This window comes from Ictalurus furcatus, chromosome 3 (genome assembly GCF_023375685.1).
Source record: "Ictalurus furcatus strain D&B chromosome 3, Billie_1.0, whole genome shotgun sequence".
Lineage (NCBI taxonomy): Eukaryota > Metazoa > Chordata > Actinopteri > Siluriformes > Ictaluridae > Ictalurus > Ictalurus furcatus.
Genome location: NC_071257.1, coordinates 30,630,198 through 30,656,655, shown reverse-complemented (window position 1 = coordinate 30,656,655; position 26,458 = coordinate 30,630,198). Strand labels below are relative to the sequence as shown.

Genomic DNA, 26,458 nt, shown 5'->3' with positions numbered 1-26,458 from the left:
TTATAAAACTGAACAATAAATAGCAAAGCAAGGTATCATTATTATTATTATTATTATTATTATTATTATTATTATTATTATCGTCCCTGCGATGGACTGGAGTCCTGTCCAGTGTTTAATCCCACCACACGCCCATTGTTTCTGGGATAGGGTCTGGATCTACCACAACCCTGACCAGGATAAAGCACTTACTGAAGATGAAAGAATGAATAGATCACTTGTTAATTATCAACCCGGATATCAGTGACAGAAATAAACCCTGTAACTAACATCTGAAAAACAAACACGGATCCACCTGTCCGCTTTAGTCAATTTTAAACCCATGAGTTGCAACATAATCACAATATGCTATTTCTGTCGGTATCATGCAGCAATAACAAGCAGCTGATTAGACCCAATTATCCAATTATTTCCACCCAAATACTTCAGAGGGGGAAAACAAGACATTTTTGATATGTAACATTTTATGAATCTGGTTTAAAAAAAAGAACATTAAATCATCTCTAATTTCCGTCTCTGACAAAATGGTTTGTTTTTATAAAATGTAAATGTAACTCATGTGACTGATGTAAAAGTGGAAGCTCCTGGGTATCTGGAAACTAGGGAAATAAATTTTCCTGCTGTGGTTTGAATGGCGCCTGTAGTCAGATTTTGTGATGAGTCACATGCACCAGCGAAAGAGGAAAGCGCCACTTAGTGCTTTCATCAAACGAGATGTACTGAAAATGCCTGTACAAGGCTCATGACAAATAGCATTACTTATCTCATGTGATGCCACGACGGCGTGTTTAACCACCTGTTTGTGTGTTGGTGAGAAAAGGAGGCTGGATGTTTCGGACTGGAAGGGGGATCATGGCGTTTCCTCTGGTCCCTAAGCCGAGCTGGCCCTGAGCGTTACAGCCGAAGGCGTACACCAAGCCGGTGGAGGACACGAACGCCAGCGTGTGGTGTCTGGAACAGATATGAAGGAAAAGTTCCCATCAAGAAAATGATCAAAACATAGTGAGCAATGCAACAAATGAATAAAAAAAGAATGTTGCGGAATGTAATCCCCGCCCCCAAGTTGAATTAAAGCCTTCTTTAGCGTGAGGTTTAATTTATAGTGGTAAGATTGGATTCCTACTAATTCTTGCCAATTTTCTGGAAACAAAAACAATCCGGGATGTGTTATTTGAAAATATTCAACTTCAAGGTGGTAACTGTAACACCGCAACGTCAGGGCCAAATCACCCCCCCGACATCACATGACACTTCATGGCCCAAATCTACGGAAAGTCCGCGGTAATTTAGAAAAAATTGCAAGCTCCTCCGAATATCGCGGTGCTTGCTTGATTTTGCGTTCATTTCTGCGAAGTCTGCTGTCGTGAATGTCTCACTAATTACTCTGAAGGCAGCAATTAACACTAAAAGGAATAAACTAACACTATCTTAGGCATTAATTCCTGTGTACCTGCCACAGGCGATTTGGGACACCTCGGTGCCCATGAGCTCCAAAACCCTGCGTGGCAGAGGCTCGTTGTTGGTAGAGTCGTGTCCCAGCTGTCCTCTCGACCCGTTTCCAAACGTAAACAGACCTCCATCCTGTACAAACAAGATGTTATAATTGTTCTTTTTATTTTATTTCTTACTTTTTCCCCCTCATTGTTAAACCTACTTGTCCATAACACAACCACAAACAAAACACTAACTGTGATTTGTACATTGCATTTGCATTGTATTTCATACCCTATCCCACCTGACAACACCTCTCATTACTCAGCTCGTTACATTATGCAGTGTTTTCACCATCCTGGTTTTTACTTCAGCAATCCAGATGTACAGATTTGTTTCTGAACAGATTAAATCTCTGTCCAGACCCAGTTTAAGCAAATCTGAATGCTTCATTTAAATCCAAGAGATTTCAGTTAAATCCAACAGATGACACTGGGGACACAGAGTGTATCTGTACCTTGGTCAGAGCGGCTGTGTGTTCCTCCCCACAGCAGATGTAGACCACTTTCTGTGAGCGCAAGAATTTAATATGGCAGGGAACAGCCCGATCTGTTTGAACAACGAGAAGAAAAAAAAAAAAAAATTATTTGCCTATGTACATGGCAGCACAATCAATTTAATTTATTATATATATATTATATACACACACACACACACACACATATGCACACTATATAACTGATCAGTTGCAACATGTTTAGCATCTGTATGCCGCTAAACGGAGCTTATAGTCTCTAGTTCATCATTATGCAATCTACATGTCTAAATCATCACACCTGCTTGAAAGACATTGCTTGGATTATTAATCACACTTTTAAATACCCGGTTTAATTAAAAGGCTAAACGAGGCCATAAAGGTAGAGGTAGAACACGTATTTCTGACTTCAGAATGGGTGCTAATACTTTATAGCAATGCAACATTTGGTTGTCCATCTGAAGCAGTGACAAAACTGAGCACGATTCAGCACGGTGCAGATTTTTGTTTTTTCCCTTTTTACTTTGCCATTCAGCATTCCCATTGGCCATCGTTCACCTTCTGGTTCGAAATGGCATTAGGAGTCGGCATCAGGAACGTGAATGGACTGCGTGGGCTCAAACCAAAAGTGAAAGGAATGAAACGTGCAGATTGGCGGTCATGTGGTAACTACAGTAGAGATCGACCGATAATCGGTTTTACCGATATTTTTCACGATATTTAAGCATTTTTCCATAATCGGTTATCGGGTTTGTAATATCGGATCCACCGATAAATGACGCCGTCTTGTGCGCTACTGCAGCACTAAATCTGAGAGGAGACGAGTCAACATCGCTGCTGACACCACAGCAATTTGCCAATGATTATACTGTTTTTAAATACTTTTTATTCATTAAAATACGACATGTCATAGCTATAGAAATGATAACATTAACGTAAAGACTGCATTAACATAAACCTGCGCCTCGAGTTAGAACTGGCACTACTGTCTGCACTGCTGTTATAGAAAATTCATCACCACATTCTGACCAATCAGAATTGTGAACTCAATAGCACTGAACAGAGACATGTCTAGAATTTCCAAATGACTGCCCGTGATTAAAAAGGCGCTCATTGAGATATATGTTATGGGACGTTTCCATGAGCAGGAGCATGAGCATGGCTACCTCTGTCCTCTGTGTGTCTCTCACCTTGCTCATCGTTGAGGCCCAGCTGCCCGGCGCTGTTCCTGCCCCAGCCGAACACGGCTCCGGAGAGAGACAGGGCGAAGCTGTGGTCTCCTCCGGCGCTGATCTGACTCAGTGGGATCCCACACAGAGACTTGAGGGGTTGAGGAGACAGAGAGCTCGGCTCACCTTTCCCCAATCCCAGTTGACCGCTCGAGTTCTGACCCCACGTGAACAACTGACCATCTGAGAGGATGAAAAAGAAGCAGACCAAAAAGTCACTTTCAGCATGTAGATCAACAGTGAGTCCCAAGTCTGATTTAAACTGATTTAAAAAAATAATTGTCTGATAAGGAGTACAGAATAATAACAATAATAATAATAATAATAATGAATACATCTGAGGTCTCACCTTTAGAAAGTGCGATACAGTGCTGGTTGCCACACATGACTTGTGAGATCCGATGTTCACACAACTTCTTGATCAATCTGTACGTTCGGGCGATACGAGATGTACATAAATTTAGACACGGCTAAATTAGATTTCACATAACAACCATTACAAATGACAAATAAGAGCATATTCGTCATTAAATTCACCTTATTATGTAAATAATTACAGTAAAATTCCTGGGTGTGGTGGAAGAAATTTAAATATCAGGGAATGATTTCGGTGAAAACGTTTCATTAATAATCGGATATGAATTTTGATGAGAGTAAAAGGCAACCTTCTTTGTGCAGCTTCCTTTTGTTTGCTTGTTTGACAGTTTTACAGATGGAAAAAAAAAATCTTCTGGGAGGAATCTTGAAGCCGCATTAACGATTCTCATTCTGCCGTCACCGCTCGAATGTCGCTCATGGTATTAAAAATCATAAGAGGACAACCGGACAAAAAACCTCCCACAGCTTCATTCAACAGTCAGACAGGATTAAGGGAAATTACGTACGGGACATGCTTACGCGATTTTGATTTCTCACGATTTTCCCATTTAAAATAATCACAATAAACCACGGAATTGTTCAGAACCGCTAGCTTAAATAAAGAAAGGGAAAATGAGAATTTGCACCATTTCAAGTTTAAGGAGAATAAAGGAGCATGGAAATGTATTAACAGCTGTGCAGTTGGGAAATGATAAGTTCACAAGATCATACAAGCCTAGTAAGGGTTGTCTTCGTTCTATATGACTTCTTACCGGGGAACTCGGACGGCTTCCTCTGCAATGCCGAGACCGAGCTGCCCCGACTCGCCTGAGCCCCACGAGAACACCTGCCCTTGCTCACTCAGTGCCAAAGAGTGGGCCTGCCCACATGCCACGCCTGCAATCTTCTGGGCATCCAGCGCCCCGACCAGCTCTGTGGACACACACACACACACACGCAAACGATTAGGTAACGTAAAACCATAATTTACTGATTCGTATTCCGTAAACGCCATGGATCCGGAGTCCATCCTGGCAACACTGGGCATGAGGTGGGAATACATCCTGTAAGCCATCGCAGGGCACCATGCACACACATTCACACACACACATTCACACCTAGGGGCATGTTTTTGGGAGGATGTCTCAATCTTCACGTACTGCGAGTAAAATTACATCCAGATTGTACTCGTCTCACTTCTGTTTCGCCGACCTCGGTTGTTTAGCTGTGCCGGGGTCAATTCAAACAAGTCACACAAATTTCTAAACCTGGGGGAATTCCAGCTCTCAACCTGCCCGCTTTCGATTTGATCAGAAAGTAAAACTGCTCTAAAATTCCACACTGTCCTCAGCTCGGTAAGCTTCGTCCGCCTGCCTGCATCTCAGTTACCGATAATGACTCAGGCACGTTCAGTATTCAGTGAATACGAGCAAGCGGTGCTGGGAGCAGTGGCGTGTAGGACGTTCTATACTTATCCTGCGAATAAAATCGCTGTCAAATCACCATGGTTTATGAGGAATAAAACTGCAACTGCTGTTCCTGGGCAATAAATCAACTTCACGGTGGTGACATTAACTCCGCTTTGAGACAGGGCGCATCGGTACCTATTATGATATAACACTGCATCATGTCATGTTTTATTTCTTACATATCTTGGTATATTTATGAGCGTAAAAAGTATAGTATTTTGCAGAATCTGCAAAATGTTAATTTTTTTTTAAATGAAAAAAAGATATAATCACATATAGTCCACAAGACACAATACTAACTGAATTTACACAAATGAACCAGTTCAAAAGTTTACGTACGCTCGATTATTAATACTGTGTGTCGTTACCTGGATGATCATCGACTGTGTTTATGTTTTGTGAGAGTTGTCCATGAGTCCCTTGTTTGTCATGAGCAGTTAAACTGCCCACTGTTCTTCAGAAAAATCCTCCAGGTTCTGTACATTCTCTGCTTTTCCAGCATCTTCTGCATATTTGACTCTTTTCCAACAGTCGCTACATGATGCCAAGATCCATCTTTTCACACTGAGGACGACTGAGGGACTCGTACACGACTATTACAAAAGATGCAAACGTTCACTGATGCTCAAGTAGGCAACACTAAGACCCAGGGGGGTGTAAACTTTTGCACAGGATGATCCGTGTAAATTGTTATTATTTTATTTAAAAGATCTCATTTGTTTCCATTTAGTACTGCCTTCAGAAGCTACATAAGATATTTAGATGTTTCCCTGAAGCCAAAAATATATGGTGGCGTATGGAAACGTCTGACCTCAACTGTAGTTACAATTTTAAATTAATCATGGTAAGTTCTTTGTACCGTTCTATTATACGTGATCCATATAAAATATTCAGTGGAATACAATTCGGCATTTATTACTGGCGATATCTCCCTAAATCATGCTGGTTGGTGGATCGGCTACGCTATCGGCGTTTTGTTTCTACGCTCAGAAAATCTACAATAAAAAAAAGAAAAAAAAAACCCTTTTGGTATTCATCTTTCACAGTCTATTAGTAGTTTTAAAACACATCAGAAGCATCGATCATAAAATAAAACCAAACATAACTACAGTTATATATAGTTAAGATTATTATCGCTCTGGCTCCTTACCAGGCTTGACTCCAGGCTTCTCGTGGCCCAGCTGCCCACGACTGTTGGACCCGCACGTGTAAACGCTCCCATCGTGCATCAGGAAGAGCGAGTGCTGCCCACCGCATGCCGCTTCTTTCAGCCCTCTGCCGTCGAACACGCAGCAGCTCCGCGGTTCAAACACAGCGGCCTCGGATACAGCGAGGCCGAGCTGACCCCAGTTGGAACTGCCCCAGCACAGCATCGCCACTCACGCACCGAGAGATGGGTATAAAGGAGAACGAGGACAGACACAGGGCAATGCAGCCTTAGGCTATGTGGCCCTGCCTTCTCCCCTTCGAGTGGATGACGAGCCTGGAAGAATAAAAAAAAAATATTAATAAAATTCTGCCATTAGAGACTACGTAAGAAAATTTGTTTACAGACTTACAAACGAAAGCAAACCCAGAAGCGATCTCACGCTCAGGTGTTCATGCATGCTAACAGGTTCTGAGTCTTCACTTAAAAAGGGAAAGAGATGATGCGTCAGTGTGTAGGATGCTCCAGAGTCCTGATGTTGTAAAGAAAAGCCTAAATCCTATTTGCAAAAGACTATCCGATTAAAAACACGCTTGTATTTTGTACTAGACTCGTCGTTTGTCCTATTTTCTCCCAATTTAGCTTTCCTGCATCACACGACTGCTACCAGGATGAAGGCTAGCATGGACGACACATGAAGCCATCGCATCTTTTCAAACTGTTATGTTTTCTAAAGCAAAAGCAATCCACCCTCTTCCTCATACTTGAGCGCACAGACACCCTGTGCTATGACTGGCACAGGAGAGAGAGGAACGCCATCCTTTGCACCTCGTCTTTTCTTTGTTGCTCCATGTAGGAAATCACTTTGTCCTAGTTTCTAATAAAGCTAATAAAAAAAAATAAAAATGTAGGTAATATCCATCCATCCATTTTCCGTAACGCTTATCCTACTCAGGGTCACGGGGAGACTGGAGCCTATCCCAGGCAGCACAAGGCGTGGGACACCTTGGGCACAATCACACACACACCCATTCCGGACAATTTAGAAATGCCAATCAACCTACAACACATATCTTTAGACTGGGGGAGGAAACAGAGGAACCCGGAGGAAACCCCAGAAGCACGGGGAGAATATGCAAGCCCATCGAATATGCAACCCCATCGAATATGCAACTCCAACTCCATGCACACAGGGTGGAGGTGGGATTCGAACCCCCAACCCCGGAGGTGCGAGGCAACCGTGCTAACCACTAACTGTATTAGTGTGAACTGAATTACTGTCAGGTTTTTTTTTTTAATACATTGATCTGGACCACGGTCCATCAGTTGACGACCCTTGTTCTATAAATTAAAAGCATATTTATTTAGCTTATTCTTATTTTTTTTTTATTTCAAAAACATGTTATGATTTGTAATCATTCTCATAGACTATTAAGCAATTCAATAATAATAACAATAATAATGTTTTGCATTAATAGGCTTTATCATAAGTACTCTGTTCAGACTATTTATATGAAGAAGTGTTTTTTGCAACTTTAGAGACTCAAATTAATAGTGCTAAAAAGAAAACAAAAAAAGTAAGAGTGCACAGTGGAACAGTGGAGTAAGCAGGGTCCCTGGTTCGATCCTGAGCTCGGGTTACAGCCTGTGTGGAGTTCCGCATGTTCTCCACATGTCCGTGTGGGTTTCCTCCTGGTCCTCTGGTTTCCTCTCGCCTCTCAAAAACATGCCAGTCGGTGACTTAACCCATTTTCCACTGCACGCTACGGCTCAACTCGACTCGTCTTACTTTTCTGGGCTTGCTTTTCCACTGCCGCCTCAACACGGGTGCCATCTTCCACTCGCCTTCACGCAGGAATAATGATGTATTATCGAAGCCCTGTACAAACGCACGCTCAGGACGTATTCCAAATGCCTGTCCTGTTCACGGACTCTATCAAGGATGCAAAATAACGGCGCTCTACAACCTACATAGTGCTCGATACGACCAAATTAGATTCGACAGGAGAAACTCCAATAAACGCCTGTTTGGAAACCGGTAACAAGCGAGATGTAAAAATCTAAGACGGAAACCTTAATGAAATAAACGATACACCATGTTCAATTAATAGAATATTACCATACACAAAGTACGTATTAAATGGCACAATACAGAACCACTTGTTAGGGAGAATCCTCACTTCCTCAGTGCGCGGCTCATATTTAGTATCGGCTCGGCTTGCTTGGAACCTCGACCGAAGTGGTACTAAAAAAGGTACCAGGTACGATCCACAGTGGAAAACACCCAAAAAGCGAGCAGACTCTACCGAACCGTACCTTACCGTACCGTGCGGTGCGGTGAAAAAGCCCCATAAGCTACTGTATACTAAACTGGAATCCTAACCTGGATAAGGTAATCACTGAAGATGAGTTAACTATTCCAAATAATAACCTAACTATAATTATAATTATTAATATTACACTCTGTAATGAAATGACCTCCAATCCAGGGTGGAGTCCAGCCTCACGCCCAATGCTATTATTATCATCATTATTATCATTATTATTATTTAACTATTTCAAATAGATTTAAAAAACATATCCTGACCTAAAGTTTGTTTCAGGAATATATTCCCTCTTTCCTAAATAGAAATAAAACACGTCATATATAAAATAATAAATAAAGCCTGTCTATGAAGACGAAGGTTAATCTAGTCACTAAAGACAGAAAGCAGTCAGCTAGTTACAGAGCTCCCTATCTCATCCAGATACACTAGATGTTTCAACTGAACGCATTTTTGCTCTGAAATGTTGTCTAGATTTATTTTTTTTATGTAAATCAGGAGAATAAATAACAAGCTAGGCTGCTAAACTGATGCAACTAGCTAACCGTTATCTCTTCCCTGGAGGAAGAACAGCAGCTAGCTGGAGATTTGAACAAACCCTTGCTGTCAACAAATAAACAAATAAACAAACAAATAAATAAATAAATAAAATGAAGATTCGCTTTCAATCTTATTAATACACACGTCAAATGTGAACGGTGTCACGGGCTCTATATCATCAATGGCTCGATTCTATACTCACAACAAATCTTAAAAATGAAAAACAACTGCCAATAACAGATAGGCTAAGCACCTAGCATAGCTAGCAAACACTATCAACTGTCCAAATGCCAAGCTAGCAAGCTAGTTAACCGAGCAGGCAAAAAAAAAAACAACAACAACGAAATATTACGAATGACAAAATGTAATCATTAAAAACGACCTACCTTGAAAGGTACATACCCGTTTCACTTATGGCAGGTTATTTTCTGCTTCTCCGTATGTTATGATAATAACAAGGAAGTTACAGCGAAGGTCTCATCCCAAATACAGCTATAGACCCTACGTAGGTTGACTATACTGTATATGAAGCAGGGTGACGCCTTCGCTCCCTATGTAGTGAACTATATATAAATAGGACGCTGTTTGGAATGTAGTTTAAGATTATATTGGGGCGTCACCGGTCACGTGGTTGTGCCACTGCCAAGAGTAGATAAGAGGGCCAAATACATAATTCATGTATGTTTTATTTCATTTCATTAAGACGTCTTTAAATAAAATATGTCTAAAAGCCACTGGGGGCTACTTTAGGTGATTATATTTGTATTGGACTGTTCGTTTTTAAAGCAGGTTTGTATTTATTTAAATATGAATAGGAACATAAAAGGCAGGAGTTATTATAATCGTTTAATATTAAGTAGGGTGAATTTAGATATATTAGGACATCAGGAAAATTGTGGCAAAGCTTGATATTTCTAGCCCTTTCAGCAGATCGGTTTGATAGAAATAACACGTAGCATGATATAAAGGGGGGTGGGGTCAACGTCAAACATGAAGTTGAAAAAAAAAAATTGATGTAAATTATAGGTTTAGAAAATTGTCATGACTGATATGTTTCGCATATTTACGATAAGACGGAATACGCTAAGAAAATGTGCTGGACGTTTGTTCAAATCATGACGGTGTACACTATTTGGCCAAAGGTTTGTGGACACCCATATTTGGGCTTTCCCCAAACTGGCTTTCCAGATTGTTTAGATGTTAGAGCATGTGGCTGTAGGAATTTTTGCTCATCCAGCCACAAGAGCCTTAGTAAGGTCAGGCACTGATGTTGGGTGAGGAGGCCTGGGGTTCAGTCTGTGTTCTAGTTCATCCCGAGTTCTTCTTCTCCAACGTCGGCAAACCATGTCTTTATGAACCTAGGTTTGTGCACAGGGGGCGTTGTCATGCTGGAACAGGTACAGGCCTCTTAGTTCCAGTGAAGGGATATTGTAATGCTACAGCATACGAAGACATTTTATACAGGTGTGTGCTTCCAACTTTGTGGCAACCGTTTAGGGAAGAACCACATATGGGTGTGATGGTCAGGTGTCCACATACTTTTGACCATATAGTGCATAAAATTACATGCAGAGATTTTGATTTTATGTACTGTCTTCATATAATTTTAGCGATTAACACCAAAATTTATTTATTTCTAATCCTATGTTATGCAACTATTCCAAAAATGACAAAAAGGTACCTTTTAGTTGTGGTTCTCTACTGTGATTTTTACTTAATCTATTTGACAAGATAATAATTTGAGGCTGCATGGCTCCTTGTTTGGATGTACAGCTCATTATTTTGGAGATATAAGACTTTTTTCCCCCTTGTATCCTATAATTGGTCACCTAATACAGTATATTCAATAGGTGATGAATATACAGTAAATACTTCATAATACAAATATACAAATATAAAGTAAATGGCTATATATACAAAGACATACAGCATCAAATATAGAGATTTATACACAGTAGGCTACAGTAGAGGTATTGAAGATTTGTAGCCTTCTGTGAATATTAATAATTAAAAAATCTGGAATTATTGACTAATTGTAACACATGAGGCCGAGAATGTTGGATGTAGTCATCTCTTTATTTAAGCTTCTCCTGAGATTCATGGATCTAGAACATGTATCATCAAAAGCAAAGCTATAAATACCTTGAAGAACTACACAACCAGGACCCAGAAGTAGAAACTAAGCAACAAAAAAAAGTCATGAAAACCGTGGAAACAAGGCTTAAAACTGCAGTACAAGCCCATATAATTCACAAAATACACAACACAGTGAGACTGGCTACAAGAAGCAGGTTGTAAACAAACTTGAACCGTAAAGTAAGTAAACGCCGGTACTTTAACACACAGTACGCACATGCCCACGCCCACGTTTACTTTTTAATCATAATATATGAAGACATAACATGATAATTTGTCTCCTTAATTTGGACAATCTCTTAATTTGGGCCCAATTTGGACATTTTCACTTAGGGGTGTACTCACTTTTGTTGCCAGCGGCTTAGACATTAATGGTTGTGTGTTGAGTTATTTTGAGGGGACAGCAAATTTACACTGTTACACAAGCTGTACACTCACTACTTTTACTCACTACATTGTAGCAAAGTGTCATTTCTTCAGTGTTGTCACATGAAAACATATAATCAAATATTTACAAAAATGTGAGGGGTGTACTCACTTTTGTGAGATACTGTACCTTTGTGAATAGCCTAAAAAAGGACAAATGTTGCAAATGTAGTGTTTTGAAATATTGCATATATTCTTTTGCATATATTATTTAGCAATAAAACTATACACTGTCCAAATATGTTTAAACTTAAAATATTACAATTGTCATAAAATTGTTAGAGAGAGAGAGAGAGAGAGAGAGAGAGAGAGTTCTATTGTACTATTCTGTAAATATTAATAAATAAAAAAGAAGGAATTATTGATAAAGTGTATCACATGAGGCAAAGGTCACTATACACACAACACAGTGAGACTAACTACAAGAAACAGGATGTAAACAAACTTGGCCCATGAAGTAAGGAAACACGAGTGAACTGTAACACATACAGTACTAATGCCCTATCATCTTTGCCAATAAGTCTGCTAATCACCCACCCAAGTTTATAGACTGTTTTAATCATAATATATAAAGACATAACATGATAATTTGTCTTCTTAAAACCCAACAAACCACACTTTTAGACTTGTCCAAAAACTTCACAATAAGTGATGGCATGAATGAGTTTGTCTCGAAGTATGTGGATGCTGCTGTAGTTTGGAAGACGTAAAATGCCGTAGCAGGTCTGGGCCGAAGGGAAACGCTCGTCTGCATCGGTATAGTTGTGTCTCACAATTCTCAGCTGCAGTTTGGAGAGTCCTCCTACAGGCAGGCGATCTGTCCCATAGACGAAAGCTGGAGAAAATTTTAAACGACTTAAAAAAAATATCAGCAGGTGTTAAATAATATATTATTTCATGAATATGACCCTATAACAAAAACCTAAAATTCTCTAAACCCTAGATATATATACATATGTGTATATATATATATATATATATATATATATATATATATATATATATATATATATATTCCTTCAGTTTTATGCTTTATTACCAATGCTTGTCTCATAATATCAAAATGTTTTCTTGTAGTAATTGGAGACTTTTCTTATGATAATGAGATGCTGAAGGGGATTTTTTTTTTTCTTCCATGACAGCAGTGTGGATCAGTGTCCCAGTATTGAACTTACTCAGAAACTTCTTCTGGTCCTCTTCATTCAGCTCGAAGAAAACAGACCAGAAGTTCTGGATGAGTTCATCTGAGGGTCCACAGTGTTCATATGTGACTCCCTGATGAAAATCAAATAAACAAATATATATCATTTCTGTTGTAGTATGCAAAAACTGTGAGGAATAAACTATCTGAACAGTTTGTACCTTTTGGAGCTCCGCCCACTCGTATTTAGACGTGCCGTAGAGTAAGTCTCTGAGCTCTTCAGGCTTGAACATCTTCCAGAAAGGAATGGGGTTTCCACGTGAAAAACCTTTCTCAAACTTCTTAAACTGTTCCTTTACAGACTTGTTAAAAACAAAGTCGACGTACAAGTCCACGTATTTCTGCCTGTAGAAGACGGGAATGCATTAAGCTCTGATATAAATTCATATAAACAAGCACACAAACAGATATACACGTTCATGGGTGGATGTGGGTTTACTTGTAAGTTGTTTCAGGCTCAAGTTAAAGCATAAGAAAAAAAAACAAAGATCAAAATAAATGCAGGAAACAGATTATTTTAAGGGTTCAAATCTATGGGATGAAATTAGGCTCAAAATTATTAACAAATGCGTGCACAATTATCCACGAACTTGATAAATGTTGTTATACACAAACAAATGCCTTTCATTTAAATTAAATTCAGAATTAAATGAATGTGCAGCGATTTGTACAAATAGATACTTATTTGTGAATACAAATGTGCTATTTTGTATTTAGTCAAAGTGTTTGGGAGGTGGGAGAAAACCAGAGAACCCTGAGGAAAAAAAAAAAGAGAGGCACTTGATACCTATTAGCTTTTGTGACTGGGATTTCTGCTCCATTTGGAATGAGCTCTTTTCCTTTCACCTTTCAAGAGAAAACAAAACTCATACAGACACCATTTACCTTTCAAATATCAAGTAAACCTCATGTAATTAATCTTACTGTGAAATCCAGACAGAGCTCCTCCACAACGTCCTCGTCTTCCATCAGTACATTTTTTAGACTTCTATGTTGGGAGAGAACAAGAAACGTGGTTTTGAAAGTCTATTTTGAATCTACATGGAGTGTGTTATTTGTTAAAAGAAATGATTCTCAACCTGGCCTCCACTGGTGACAGCTCCTCCAGGTCACTGAAAGTTGGACTGAGGTTCAGCAGCTTCTTGAACAGTGCCACTGGGAAGCCGATGTTCATAAAACACTGATTATAAAAGGTCAATCCACAGATGACACCAATGAAGTACAATTCCTCCTGACTGGAACCAGAATCCTACAATGAATTAGAAATCAGATAGCGTTTACAGTCTTGTACTGACTTTCTCTTTAAGCATAATTGAAAATCCACTTCCACTTACATCAGTAGAGAACCAGAAGAGTCCCGAGTCCTCGGATGCTTGAATAGCACTGGAGTCTTTTCTTATTTCCTGTCCGAGCAGGGTGAAGAATTCAACACCCAGACCTCCATCATCGAATCCAGCCTCTAGAGAAAACTGCACCTGTCATCAAGAGAAAAATGGAATTTAAGGAAGTAATTAAACATTTTTCAGTACCATAATAAAATAATCACATCATCTTAAACAAACCTTTAAAGGGAGAGAAAAATTATGTCTGCTTTTTTTCAGGTACACAAGTGTGTCAGCCAACACTGTTTCTCTGTTCACACACAGACTGTTTCCAAAGTTAAAAAAAAGCAAAGGGTCCATGTGTTGTTCCTTTAAAAACTTCATACAAAAAAAAAAAAAAAATCACACAATCTAGTTACACCGAGGACAGGTTGAATAGATTTTAATAAAATGTTGATGTCCGAGTCGGTCTTTTATGTCTGAGATTGAGTCTGCTTACTTGGAACATGAAGCATTTACTCTTGATGTCAAGGATAAATGGATAACATGTAAGCCGTTCCATACTTGCCTAAAAAAATAATAATAATAATAATTTTAAACACACACACACACACACACACACACACACACACACACACACATACATACATACATACATATATATATATATATATATATATATATATATATATATATATATATATATATATATATATATATATATAGTTACAATATAGGCAATATAGTTACAGTTATACATATAGTTACAAATGCCATAACAATCATTACTACATACCAAAAAGTTGCACATAATTTCTTGTTGCCTATTGTCATAGAACTGTAGAGAGTAACAGGACAGTGAGTAGAGGCAGTGGTAGAGCTGCTCCTGTGCTAGTAACCAGAGTTTGTGATTTCAAATCCTAACTTTACAAACATTTGGACATAGGAAGTTGTCTTGAAACATAACACATATTCTATATCCTAATTATCATGGCTTTACATGCTCCGTGCTTTCCATCGTGTTGAGCACCACATGCTTGTGTTTTTATTTTGGTCCTGTCTTCCTGGTGGTTTCACTTGGTTTGTATCCCTGATTGTGTTCACCTGTTCCTTGTTTCTTCTTAATTAGCTGTGTATTCATATTCTCTGTGTTGTATTGTGAAGCTGTATTGAGTGTTGTGATATTAATTCTGAGACATTTAATTCTTTGTTTCCTGAGTTAGTCTCCTGTCTTTTTGCTCCATTTATCATCATGGATTATCCAGTGTTAACCCTGTCTGCCTGTGGTTAGGTTTCCAGGAAATGCCCTGATAACATTCTGTGTGAACACATTCTGCGTCCTGTCCCTAACCACCTCTTACAGTAATTCCCCATTATACAACAGTTAGTTCCGGTCCACTAATTTTATTGGTCGGGTGGCGTTTCAAGATCGCATATATTTCCTATAACCGCAGATGGATGTTTCACTATGTGTATTACTTCACTCATCTGTGTTCACCATGTAAAATGGAAAATGATACTTTTCCGGAATATATCTTATGAAAGCTTGTCAGTTGAAAATGAAAATAAAGAAGGGATGCCAATTTTAACAGAAGCACCTTTAACAGGAATGTATAGTGAACTAGCTGACATGCTATAAAGTAAATGTGCCTTCTGAGGGATCTATTTCCACTAGTGGAGCGAAAACAAACAGAACATTTCCCCATTTGTGTCTAAAACATGGTATTAATATCTTGATTATATTAATATCTTGATTATATTGTAGAAATGTTGTTTTAAAGCAATATCACACAAGCAAGAGTGCAAGTTATACTGAATATCAGCACGGCTGTGATTATCTGCGGTGGCGAATATTTCTTAAATCACCCACAGCATAAGAAATTCTCTAAAAGCCTACAGTTTTTAAAAAGCTTTTAGAAACTTCATTTTCATGATCATCTTACCCAGAAGTTTTCAAGCAGATTCAGATTCCTCGCCTACCAAAAAAATCAAGAATAAGAACTCAAAGAATTTCAAAATACCAACATGAGATGTTGGAATAACTTCAACACTTACCATGTCAAAAAAGTCACAGAGCTTCTTGATAAGGAAGTAACCCTCAGTCAACCGCACAACTCTCTGTCTATTAATCTGCATACAATTTGACATTTTGTTGATAAGACAAAAAAATGCTAGTAATATTAAATGCTTATACTCATTATTATATTGTTATTATAATGCCATATTCAGTCATTAAACACCTCCAAAATGAATTCATGTCTAAAAGGCAATAAGAGAACACTTCACTTCTTACATTGTAAAGCTTCTGCAGAACCTTCAGCACAGGCGTTACTTCAGTCCAGTGGTCACATTTTGCAGTCATCATCAGCGACATGAAGTGAGCACACACTGAGTGAAACATCTTCACCAGAGTCCTGAAGTAGTAGTAGGTTAGTTTGGTCCACAGGCTGGCTGAAGGAATTTCGCACATAATGAGCACCAATGGTACAATATAAACTAAATATTTACACTGTACTGATGTTGTAGAGTTTAAATAAGGAATAAAACCCTTGGGGGTGTGCTGTTATAGGAAAAATAATGAACAGCAGGGTGGGTCCAATGCAAAGCACTGGGAGTTACTGTTACCACTGAAAATTTGTTTCTCCAACAATTTTATCCATTTATAGTTACACAGCAAAATCCCCAGTGTTGATTTAACACCCAGAGTGCTGAATGTACACCCTACAGTGTTTATATAAGTCCATTGGACACAAATGAACACTCTGGGTGTTAATTCACCACTAGGGATTTTACTGTGTACATTTAATGTTGGGAATGACTGAATAAATCAATTGATGAATGCAAATAAGTGCTAAGGATTCATAAAGTGTACATACTCAAGACATCCAGTGACTCGGGCTGGAGTTTTAAGATGGCAGACGCCAGAGAGATAGTGAGCTGTGTGGCACGTCCTTTTTTGTTCAGCACTCGGAGGAGTTCAGGCAGGATGAGGTAAACCCTCAGAGCCTCCACACCAGCAGCAGTTGGGCCCAGAGAGGGCAGAAGATCTCTCTCTACAGTTCCCTCTACCTGTGAAGAAATCAAATTTTATGAGACTTAAGGCAAATACATACAAGTGCAATAAATCTAAAAATACATTCCTTATAGTATCTTTAACGTTTCATCAGCAGAGCCATACCACTGATAAAACTTTGTCCTTTTTGGCCAGCTTCTTAAAAGCAAGACGAGCCAATGATAAATCCAGCCCAGAAGTCACTACTGATGTTTTATAATGCTTGTCACTGCTAATGATAAAAAAAAATCACAGATTTCTGTTATTAGTATACTGATGAATATGGGCTAATGTGAATATGAATGAATTATTGTATATTTGTACCTTTTCTCAATGAAACTACCGTTGATGCATGATGCTGATGAGAACATTTTCTTGATTTCCCTACAATGCAACAGAGACAATAAGATGAGTGACTGGGTATGTTTGTATGTCTGAGTCCTGATGCAGAGACAGGGTTTATGGGTAGGCGAGGTGCTAATCGTTTGTTGTGTATATATCTGTGGTGCTGCGCATCAACCAGCTTCCAGAGGTGGGGTCGGAAACATTGTGACAAGAAGTTGTGGCCCTTCTTCCACAGGCTTTATCAAGGATTTCAGAGTAATATTGGCAGAGTGGAGGAAAGCAAAATGAATCTATTTGCATAAACAATTCCCTTTATTTTGCATATTTAGGTAGAAATGCCCCAATATGTGCATTCATTAGGGCTACTGTGCAGTTTGTAATTAGTTTTTGGTTGACAAAATGCATCACAAAGCTGTAGGTACTGTTGCCTAACACAAACATCCAGAAAACTAGGACCCCAGGATTTACGAGAGAGAGAGAGAGAGAGGGGGGGGGGGAGACAGAGGGAGAGACAGAGAAAGAGAGAGGGAGAGAGAAAGAGAGAGAGAGAGAGGGAGAGAGAGGGAGAGAGAGAGAGAGAGAGAGAGGGAGAGAGAGAGAGATGTATTCTTGTGTATTGCCCATAAATATGATATAATCCGCAATTTTAAAGCTTCTTTTTTTGCATTAAGGTTTGGTACTATGACGATATTATATCATTATTAATTATGTCACAGTAAGCGGATATCTTCAAGATTGTCGTGATATTTTTGCCACATTTCCCACTTTGTTTGTGGGATTATTTTTATTATTCTTGCATGCTGTGCACAAAATGACTAGTATGTTGTATCTAATAGACAAGACAAAATGAATTAAAACTAAGACCCACAACTGAGAACGTAATGAAATGAGTGTATGAAATCATGAAAAGTATTATATATTGGGTGACGACTATTCAAGCCGCTGTTAAGATAGATTTGCTTTGTAGCCTGAACTACTGTCACAGCTGCTGTTAAAGAAAATTAATCGTCACCTTCTTACCGATCGGATCTGCCGCACAAGTATTGGCATTCTGTTCAACATTCAATTTAGCATTCCATTTTAAAATCTGGTTTTCGAGGAACTATTTGGAAAAGTTCTACTCAAGTGTAATGATGCTTTCCTTCATACCTTTGGTTTCTTCTCCATACTTTTGAGTCACAGTCTGAAATCCAACGATCAATAATTTCATCGTCCAACACTGCTGTACCATTGCATGAACTCAGATTTGAACTTGCTTGAACATCATCCTTTGAAGAAAAAAAATATATTACGTTGACAATGAAAGTGTAAGTGTCATTTTTAAACCAGATTTATATTGCTCACCATTGTAGAGATAAAGACGACAGAAAGATTTCCTCCAGCAGTAATTTTCTTAATCATCTGTTCAGGGCTATATTCTGTTAAAAAAACCAACAAAAATACAATTATATATCTTCAATGACCAGTTGTCGCTAACTAAATTAAATACAGTCATCTGTTTTCCAAAGTGTGCTAATAGTGTACTGACCTGGTGGCAACTGGACAGGAAGTGGCACACACTGATTGGCCCTCTGGCCAATTCCCAGCTGACCTTGCTCTCCACATCCAAATGAGTAGATTTTGTTTGAAGATTCAACCAATGCCAGAGTGTGATGCCTGGAATTCAAGAGAACAAGCTTCAAATTAATTACTGCTGTCAGATGTAACTATGATAAGGAGATGGGCTGTGCCGTTACAGGAAAATAATCAACAATCAGATGCCGTGATTTGTGTCAGGGCCTTACCACCCCATGCCAATTTATTTTTAATAACAGCTTAACTTAATAACATGTTTAATAACCCTCAAGTGTTTTATTAGATCCATTTTCCATGCCACTATGGACAATTTGGAAATACCAATCAGCCTAAAATGCACGTCTTTGGACTGGAGGAGGAAACTGGGGTTGCCTGGAGTAAGATATATACATTACATATGATGCTTAATTTTATTTTAAATGCATTTTAAAGTTAAGCTACATGCACTTTCACATGCATCCCTGTGATGAGTGTTTATATTGTGAAATGTGCAATTCAGTACCTTGCATCTTATGATTTTGCATATTAGAGGTAGTTACTTACCGTCCACAGACTATTTGGGACACTTTGGACCCCCAGAGTTCAGCAACTAAATGGGGATGATGTTCATCTCTGAGTGAGTTATGTCCAAGCTGCCCATAATGACCTGAGCCAAATGTCAACATCAGTCCACCCTAAAAATGCAGATAAATTATTTTAACCACTTATAGTTTCAATTGCATTAACTGGTAGTCAAGTTTAGTCTAGTACATTAAGTAAGTTGTGTCACATCATTCACCAGCAGAGGGAGCCAAGGACACCATTGAGCCCCGTCACCAAAGGCACCAAAGGCACAGGTTTACTGTTATTTTGTTTCTCGACTCATATTTATGTTCCCACTCGGCCGCACGGTGGCTTAGTGGTAAGCACGTTCGCCTCACACCACCAGGGTTGGGGGTTTGATTCCCACCACTGTGTGTGGGAGATTAATAATGATAATGAGACTTTATTGGTCACATATACATTTCAGCACAGTGAAATTCTTTTCTTCGCATACCCCAGCATGTCAGAGCACAGGGTCAGCCATGATACAGCGCTCCTGGAGCAGAGAGGGTTAAGGGCCTTGCTCAAGGGCCCAACAGTGGCAGCTTGGCAATGCTGGGGCTTGAACCCATGACCTTCTGATCAATAACCCAGAGCCTTAACTGCCAAGCCACCACTGCCCCCCACTGAGCTTTGGTGAGAGTGCAGGGTTAGAGTTTATTCAGCGTCATGAAAATACACGATCAAATCATGTTAGATGTACGAAAACAAATCGTGTTAATTAATGTAACTCAATTCAATTCTGTGGGACCGATGAACGCATTTGGATGAAGTATATTCAATGAGATGTTCTTTTCAGTGCAAACGCTCCATATTACAGGTTTATGAACGTAGACTCTAATATCAGTGCATTGTAACAATCAGGTAAACCTGTTACTGTACGTTTTCTAACAGGACAGTCTTCAGGACAGAAGAGTTAACCGTTTCTAGTTTCTTAGTAACATGACAAGCTGATGAAGTGTTAACCTTGGTTAGAACAGCAGTGTGGTCCTCTCCGCATGAAATGAACACGGTCTTCTTCAAATTCAAGCTCTTCACACAAACAGGGACATGTCTATCTGTGAGAACATATTAAGAACACAATTACTGTGTTGAGTCAGACAAAGCTGAGTTTATAGCACACGTTTATAGTAAAGTCAGTACCATCAGTGTCTCCCAGGCCCAGCTGCCCGGCGCTGTTCCTACCCCAGCCGAACACGGCTCCGGAGAGAGACAGGGCGAAGCTGTGGTCTCCTCCGGCGCTGATCTGTGCCAGTGGGATCCCACACAGAGACTTGAGGGGCTGAGGAGAATCGGCTCGGCTCGGCTCACCTTTCCCCAAACCAAGCTGACCACTCGAGTTCTGACCCCACGTGAACAACTGACCATCTGAGAGGATGAAGCAGAGGAACGTTGCAAAATTTGTGTCGCCATAAACATATGAACAAATTTTACTTTACATTACAGCATTTGGCAGACACCCTTATCCAGAGCAACTTACAGTCGTCTCATTTATACAACTGAGCAGTTGAGGGCCATGCTCAAGGGCCCAACAGTGCCAGCTCAGCAGTGTTGGGATTTGAAACCACAACCTTCCAAGCAATAATCCAACTTCTTAACCACTGAGCTACCACTTCCCTCCACTGAGGGACCACAGTTTGTTTGCGTCAGGTATAGTATATGTATATTAGTATATGTAAGATATGGCCTTAAAGTATTTCCTAAAAGTATGGCCTTTAGTCGATATCAATAGATGATACGAAAACATTTTCTTGCGAAAGAATTTAATAGAGAAGACACAATGTGTTATTGCATATGATACCACAGTGCTGTTGAATTCTCGAATCTGATCGCTCAGAAGCTTTTGATTCATTTTCTATAACAGCAGCTCTGACAGTAGTTCCAGCTTTAAAGCAAATCAAAGGTTTATATTCTACCACGTTATCATATCTATTACAGCAGCTAACTCACAGGGATTTGTATGGTGGATGCTCCACATAATCTTTTATTAATACTAAATAATTAAAAAAAAACTGTTGTTATTTAAGAAAGAAACATATATAATTGTTGATATAGTGTTTATGGAAGGAGTCTCCAGTGTCAGTGATTTGTAAAGACTACAGCACAGTCTCCAGCTCTTTTTAGTTTCTCTGTAACATGACAAGCTAAGTGAGTACAGGAACTAACTTGTTTCACACTCACAAATCTTTTTTTTACTTTCCACTTCTGACATCTTGTTTAACTTCATGGTTTTATCTCCACCTTTCACCCACATTTCACAATCACACACACACACACACACACACACCAGATTCAAATTCTCACTCACTGCTCACTGTATTTATGCAGTCCATTTCCTCAGGTTTATTGCAAGGTTTTGTTATTTCTTATGCGTTGCAATAGTTTGCATGATTGACTGACTATTGCCTGTTGTTGACTACTCTGATCCTTTGTGAGTTTAATTTAATTTTACTCACAACTACATCCTGCCTGACTTCTCGTTCGTGACTTTTCCCAATGTTCCACAACATTAAATTGTAGCTATACACGGATAGAGAAAAAAATGACGTCATCCCTTAATTAATAAAATATTCTGTAGTATAAGAGGAATAAAAAGCCTTCAGGATGTGCTGTTGCATTGGACCGATTCACATTGGAAGACCGTTGATTATTTTCCTATAACAGCAGGAATGAGTCATGGCTATAACTCAACCTTGATGAAACTTCTTCTTATGCATTATATAGAGAAGAGCTTAGTGAGTACAGCCATTTTCAGCCCAGAATGAAGTGTTACACAAAGCACTGGCTGCATAAAAGTGACATAAAAGCCTTAAATGTCCATGTTCATATTTGGGTTCAATCACCATGAATTCCTCTGCTATTTGTTTAAGAAAACAAGGAGTGTAACTATACTTACCTTTTGTTAGGACAACTGAGTGATAGTTTCCACATGCAACTTGTGCAATTTGTCTGTTAGTTAAGCTGCCACATGTCCTGCTCATGAAAAACAACAAACAAACAAAAAATTAAGATGAATTTAATATATGAGGATTTCACTCTGAACCACAGTGCTTGGAAATCAAACCCACTTGGGTATGTTGCATCGAGCTGAACGTTTCCATTCCTGCACCGTCCCTTTCTCAGACACAAGCACAACATGCTCCTTTCCGCTGCTCAATAACGCAGTTCGCTCCTTCTTCAAATCTAAAGTAATTCCTAAAAAAAAAACCCCAGAAATTTTGTTGTTATTGGTGTTGTATTTGTCTGTCTTTACAACGGTGATTTAATACGTCCTCACTAATTTACAGGGCTTACTAGTTTACAGAAATACTCTGTATATATATATATATATATATATATATATATATATATATATATATATATATATATATATACACACACACACACACAGTGTTTCTGTAAATTAATATATATATATATATATATATATATATATATATATATAGAGAGAGAGAGAGAGAGAGAGAGAGAGAGAGAGAGATAGTGTATATGTATTACGTTTTAATTTATTTATTCATTTACATGTGATTCATTTTCATGTGATTCATATTCATGTGATTCATTTACCTTTTCTCTTCTCTCCTCCCTTCCCTTTCCCAAATATTTCATTGAGAAGAAGAAAAAAAAAACAAACAAAAAAAACACACCCCCCGCCCCCCCGGCTCATCATGGCTACTCAATAACTGTCGCTGGTTATATAAATATTATAAAACCCAAGAACAGGCACAAAAATTTAAGTAGGAAGTGTCTGTAACTCCATAAAGTATACAATAAAGGGATGCCATTTATATATATATATATATAAAAAATAAAAAATAAAAAAATAAATAAATAAATAAATAAAATCATCTAAGTTAGGAGCGTATACAATACCTGTCTTTGCATTAGAGTACCAGCAACTATAATATATCTACCGTCCGCATCAGCGATAGCGTTAGTGGACGAAAACTGTAACCTTTTGTCAATTAAAATAGCGACCCCTCCTACTTTCAAATTAAAGTTCGAGTGGAAGACGTTTCAAATATGTAAAAACCTTAGATCTGTTGACAGGATTACCTCTGACGTTCCAACAAATAAATCTTAAAGGCGTGCCTGTCCCAGCCAGAGTGGGACCCCCCCTCCCCCCACAACACACCCAAAGTCTCCATAAAACAAAGGGAGACAGCAGTGTTTCCCACCAAGAGTTGTCCACAATGTGAAAACAACTCAAAGAGTAAGCCGAACTAACCAACTAAATTACCTAAACAAAAATAAATTCCAGTAAGAGAAAAGTCCCCTACTGACTTCAAATCTGATAAATAGTCTGCGCACTTTAACAAATATAATGTCCTTACCTTTTAAAGACTTATAACAAATAATATAACAGTGTAGCACGTAAAGATGAGGAAACAACACTAATATTATGAAATAAACTCTAACCCAGTCAGAGCATCAAAACTGAGAAGCACATTAATACAGAATTAAATTTAAGAGGAGTAAGTCCACAAAATCTAGACGAAGTAATGCACCGACAATATCTTCAATAAGAATCCGAATTCTGTAGAGCTGGAAGGCCGAGCGCAAGAAAGAATAAAAGTGAAAAAAACTCCACTATATAGGTGATGCAGTTCACCCCGATATCAAGAGTTTAACATAGTCTCCTGCTTCCTCCGCTGAAATAAAGTCCTTCTGGACACCGTTATATGTAATGCGAAGCCGAGCTGGGTGAAGTATTCCATAGCGAGCTCCCTCAATACCACGAAGTTGACGCCGAACCTCGTTAAACGTGGCCCCGGCCCGTTAGTGTATATATAGTGTATATAGATATAGTGTATATGTATATGTAGATATAGTGTATACTGTATATATACTGTACACTTGGGGCGAGCTATTAAAGAACAGCCTGACTCAAAGCAGAGTTACTGTTACCAATCCACATTCCAAAGTGCCTTCAATGTCCATATATATTATCTGGGGAGGCTTAGTGTTCACACGTTTTGCCTCGCACCTCTGGGGTTGGGGTTTGAATCCTCCCCAGTTGGAAAGTTCTCCCTGTGCTTCAAATACAAGCACTGTCCAAATACATGCACTGTAGGCTGATTGGCATTTCCAAATTGTCCACAGCGTGTGCACATGTGTGCGATTGTGCACATAGTGGGTTGGCACCCCGTCCAGGGTGTCACTTGCTCTGTGCTCTGAGTTCCCTGGGATAGACTCCACCGTGACCCTGTTTAGGATAAGCGGTATGGAAAATGGATGGATGGTTTATCTGTTTATAGTTCACAACTTCCTGCGATTCATCTGTAAAGTCCATTTCAGTTCCAGAACTACAAAATGTGAAGAAGTTCAGAGAAGTTCAAGTGGGAGTACTTGTGCTAGGCACTGTGTGTGTATACACACACGCTCCCATATACATAAACATTTTAATAATTTGCATTAGTTTTGCATATGCATATTCATAAGTATTCGCCCCCCCCCCCCCCCCCCCCCCCCCCCCGAACTGGAACTGAGATTAACTTGGGCCCCTATAGTATAATAGTATAATATATTATAATTCCATCATTTAATGTGTAGTTAAATGTGGCAATAAATAGATGATACCGAAGTTAATTTGGTTAAATTAAAAGTTTAACAATTAATTATTCTGTTTGCTATTCAATATTACATTAATTGCAATATTTAATTGTTGAATTATTTCGTTATACATATATTTAATGAATAAATTCTGAAAATCCTACAATTTCCATTTGGTATAGCCTATATGTCTATGCTTTACCTTTTTCGGCTGCCCTTGAGACTATAATGTTTTCATGGCATTAAAGAGAACATGAACTCACGGTTGTGTGACGTCACTACGATGACCTTCTGGTCCGTGTCCCTGAGGAAGGACGCGAGCCCCTCTCTGATGGACACATCCGTGATTCTCGTCCCGCGGAACATTTGATCAGATCCATTAATGTTCTCATGTGAAGAGTCATCTCCTGTCGAGTTCAAGCTGCCCCAGTAAAGCATTCCGAATCTCACAGGATGTACAAATGTCCTCTCTGTAACCGTGTCTGAAGACCAGCTGATGTAGAAAGCATGTAAACATGAATTTAAACAAACTGAGAAGATGAAACTTAAGCCGAGAGTTGAAACGAAACCGAAACTCATCTGCTTTCCTCCAACATTTCTATATAAAGATCTACTATAAGGAAGTAAGCAGCACTAAACTGAACAAAGTCAGTATTTGGAATGTAACCCTGTGTCTTTATAAAGTAACCACTGTAAAGTAAATTTTTGGAGAACATTGGCTGGTATTTTTTTTATTTTTTTATTTTTATGAGCATTTTAATCTTCTGGAGCCAGCATTTTCCTTTTTTTCTTCTTTCTTTTCTTTTCTTTTTTTTTTTTTTTTAAAAACTGGTCTATTAGGATGTGTAGGCCTAGTATGTAATATGTTACTTGCTTTACTGACATTTTTTCCTAACTTTTCATTTTCAAGTCCTAAAATAAACATCTAAGACAAAATTTGCATAATAATAAAAAAAAAATAGGGTGCCTAAGACTTTTTGCATGGTACCTGCACATATATATTGTGTAGTGTTACAACCTGAAACCGAAATGAATTTATTTGGATAATGTCTTGAAGCTACAGTACACAAAATAGCCCTGAATATTAAAGTTGTGGTGGTGGTGGGGAGAATGGTATGGGTGTGTTATATTATGCCCCCTAGTGGAATAACAGAGTAGGTCTGTGTTCCAATTCGCCTACTATCCGTCCTAAATAGTATCCGAGATTAGAATCAGTGCGTCCCAAATCGTAGTA

General features: G+C 38.8%; 2 protein-coding genes across 7 annotated transcripts in view; both read right to left on the bottom strand.

Annotated features, from left to right (window-relative positions):
• Window positions 1-9,672, bottom strand: part of LOC128606040 (probable E3 ubiquitin-protein ligase HERC3) — a 40,780-nt gene extending 31,108 nt beyond the window's left edge. For 2 of the 4 annotated variants that reach the window (XM_053622008.1, XM_053622009.1), the window contains exons 1-8: window positions 9,419-9,671; window positions 6,172-6,504; window positions 4,326-4,485; window positions 3,545-3,621; window positions 3,157-3,378; window positions 1,949-2,040; window positions 1,451-1,581; window positions 797-951 (exon numbers count right to left, since the gene is read on the bottom strand). In XM_053622008.1, the coding sequence (XP_053477983.1) occupies window positions 797-951; window positions 1,451-1,581; window positions 1,949-2,040; window positions 3,157-3,378; window positions 3,545-3,621; window positions 4,326-4,485; window positions 6,172-6,394 (1,060 nt within the window). In that variant the 5' untranslated portion in view covers window positions 6,395-6,504; window positions 9,419-9,671. Of the gene's footprint in view, window positions 1-796; window positions 952-1,450; window positions 1,582-1,948; window positions 2,041-3,156; window positions 3,379-3,544; window positions 3,622-4,325; window positions 4,486-6,171; window positions 6,505-9,418 lie in introns of all 4 variants that reach the window. The other 2 variants (XM_053622006.1, XM_053622007.1) reach the window with 2 other exon arrangements.
• A 1,288-nt stretch (window positions 9,673-10,960) lies between these two features.
• LOC128606041 (probable E3 ubiquitin-protein ligase HERC3) lies at window positions 10,961-25,881 on the bottom strand. Of its 3 annotated transcripts, none has more exons than XM_053622011.1 (24): window positions 25,488-25,881; window positions 22,740-22,866; window positions 22,568-22,644; window positions 20,815-21,039; window positions 20,638-20,729; window positions 19,633-19,763; window positions 19,043-19,170; window positions 18,859-18,932; window positions 18,664-18,782; window positions 17,494-17,553; window positions 17,296-17,401; window positions 16,994-17,186; window positions 16,411-16,568; window positions 16,173-16,247; window positions 16,061-16,093; window positions 14,914-14,955; window positions 14,617-14,685; window positions 14,130-14,270; window positions 13,875-14,044; window positions 13,720-13,783; window positions 13,583-13,641; window positions 12,957-13,140; window positions 12,770-12,869; window positions 10,961-12,429 (listed from the first exon to the last, which is right to left on the bottom strand). In XM_053622011.1, exons 1-24 carry the CDS (start codon window positions 25,801-25,803, stop codon window positions 12,215-12,217), a joined length of 2,958 nt encoding a protein of 985 aa, XP_053477986.1. In that variant the 5' UTR covers window positions 25,804-25,881; the 3' UTR covers window positions 10,961-12,214. The 3 variants fall into 3 exon arrangements, with proteins under 3 accessions (XP_053477986.1, XP_053477985.1, XP_053477987.1); XM_053622010.1 differs by lacking the exon at window positions 14,914-14,955 and adding an exon at window positions 14,358-14,495; XM_053622012.1 differs by lacking the exons at window positions 14,617-14,685; window positions 14,914-14,955 and having other exon boundaries at window positions 10,962-12,429.
• Between the last annotated feature and the right edge of the window lie 577 nt (window positions 25,882-26,458).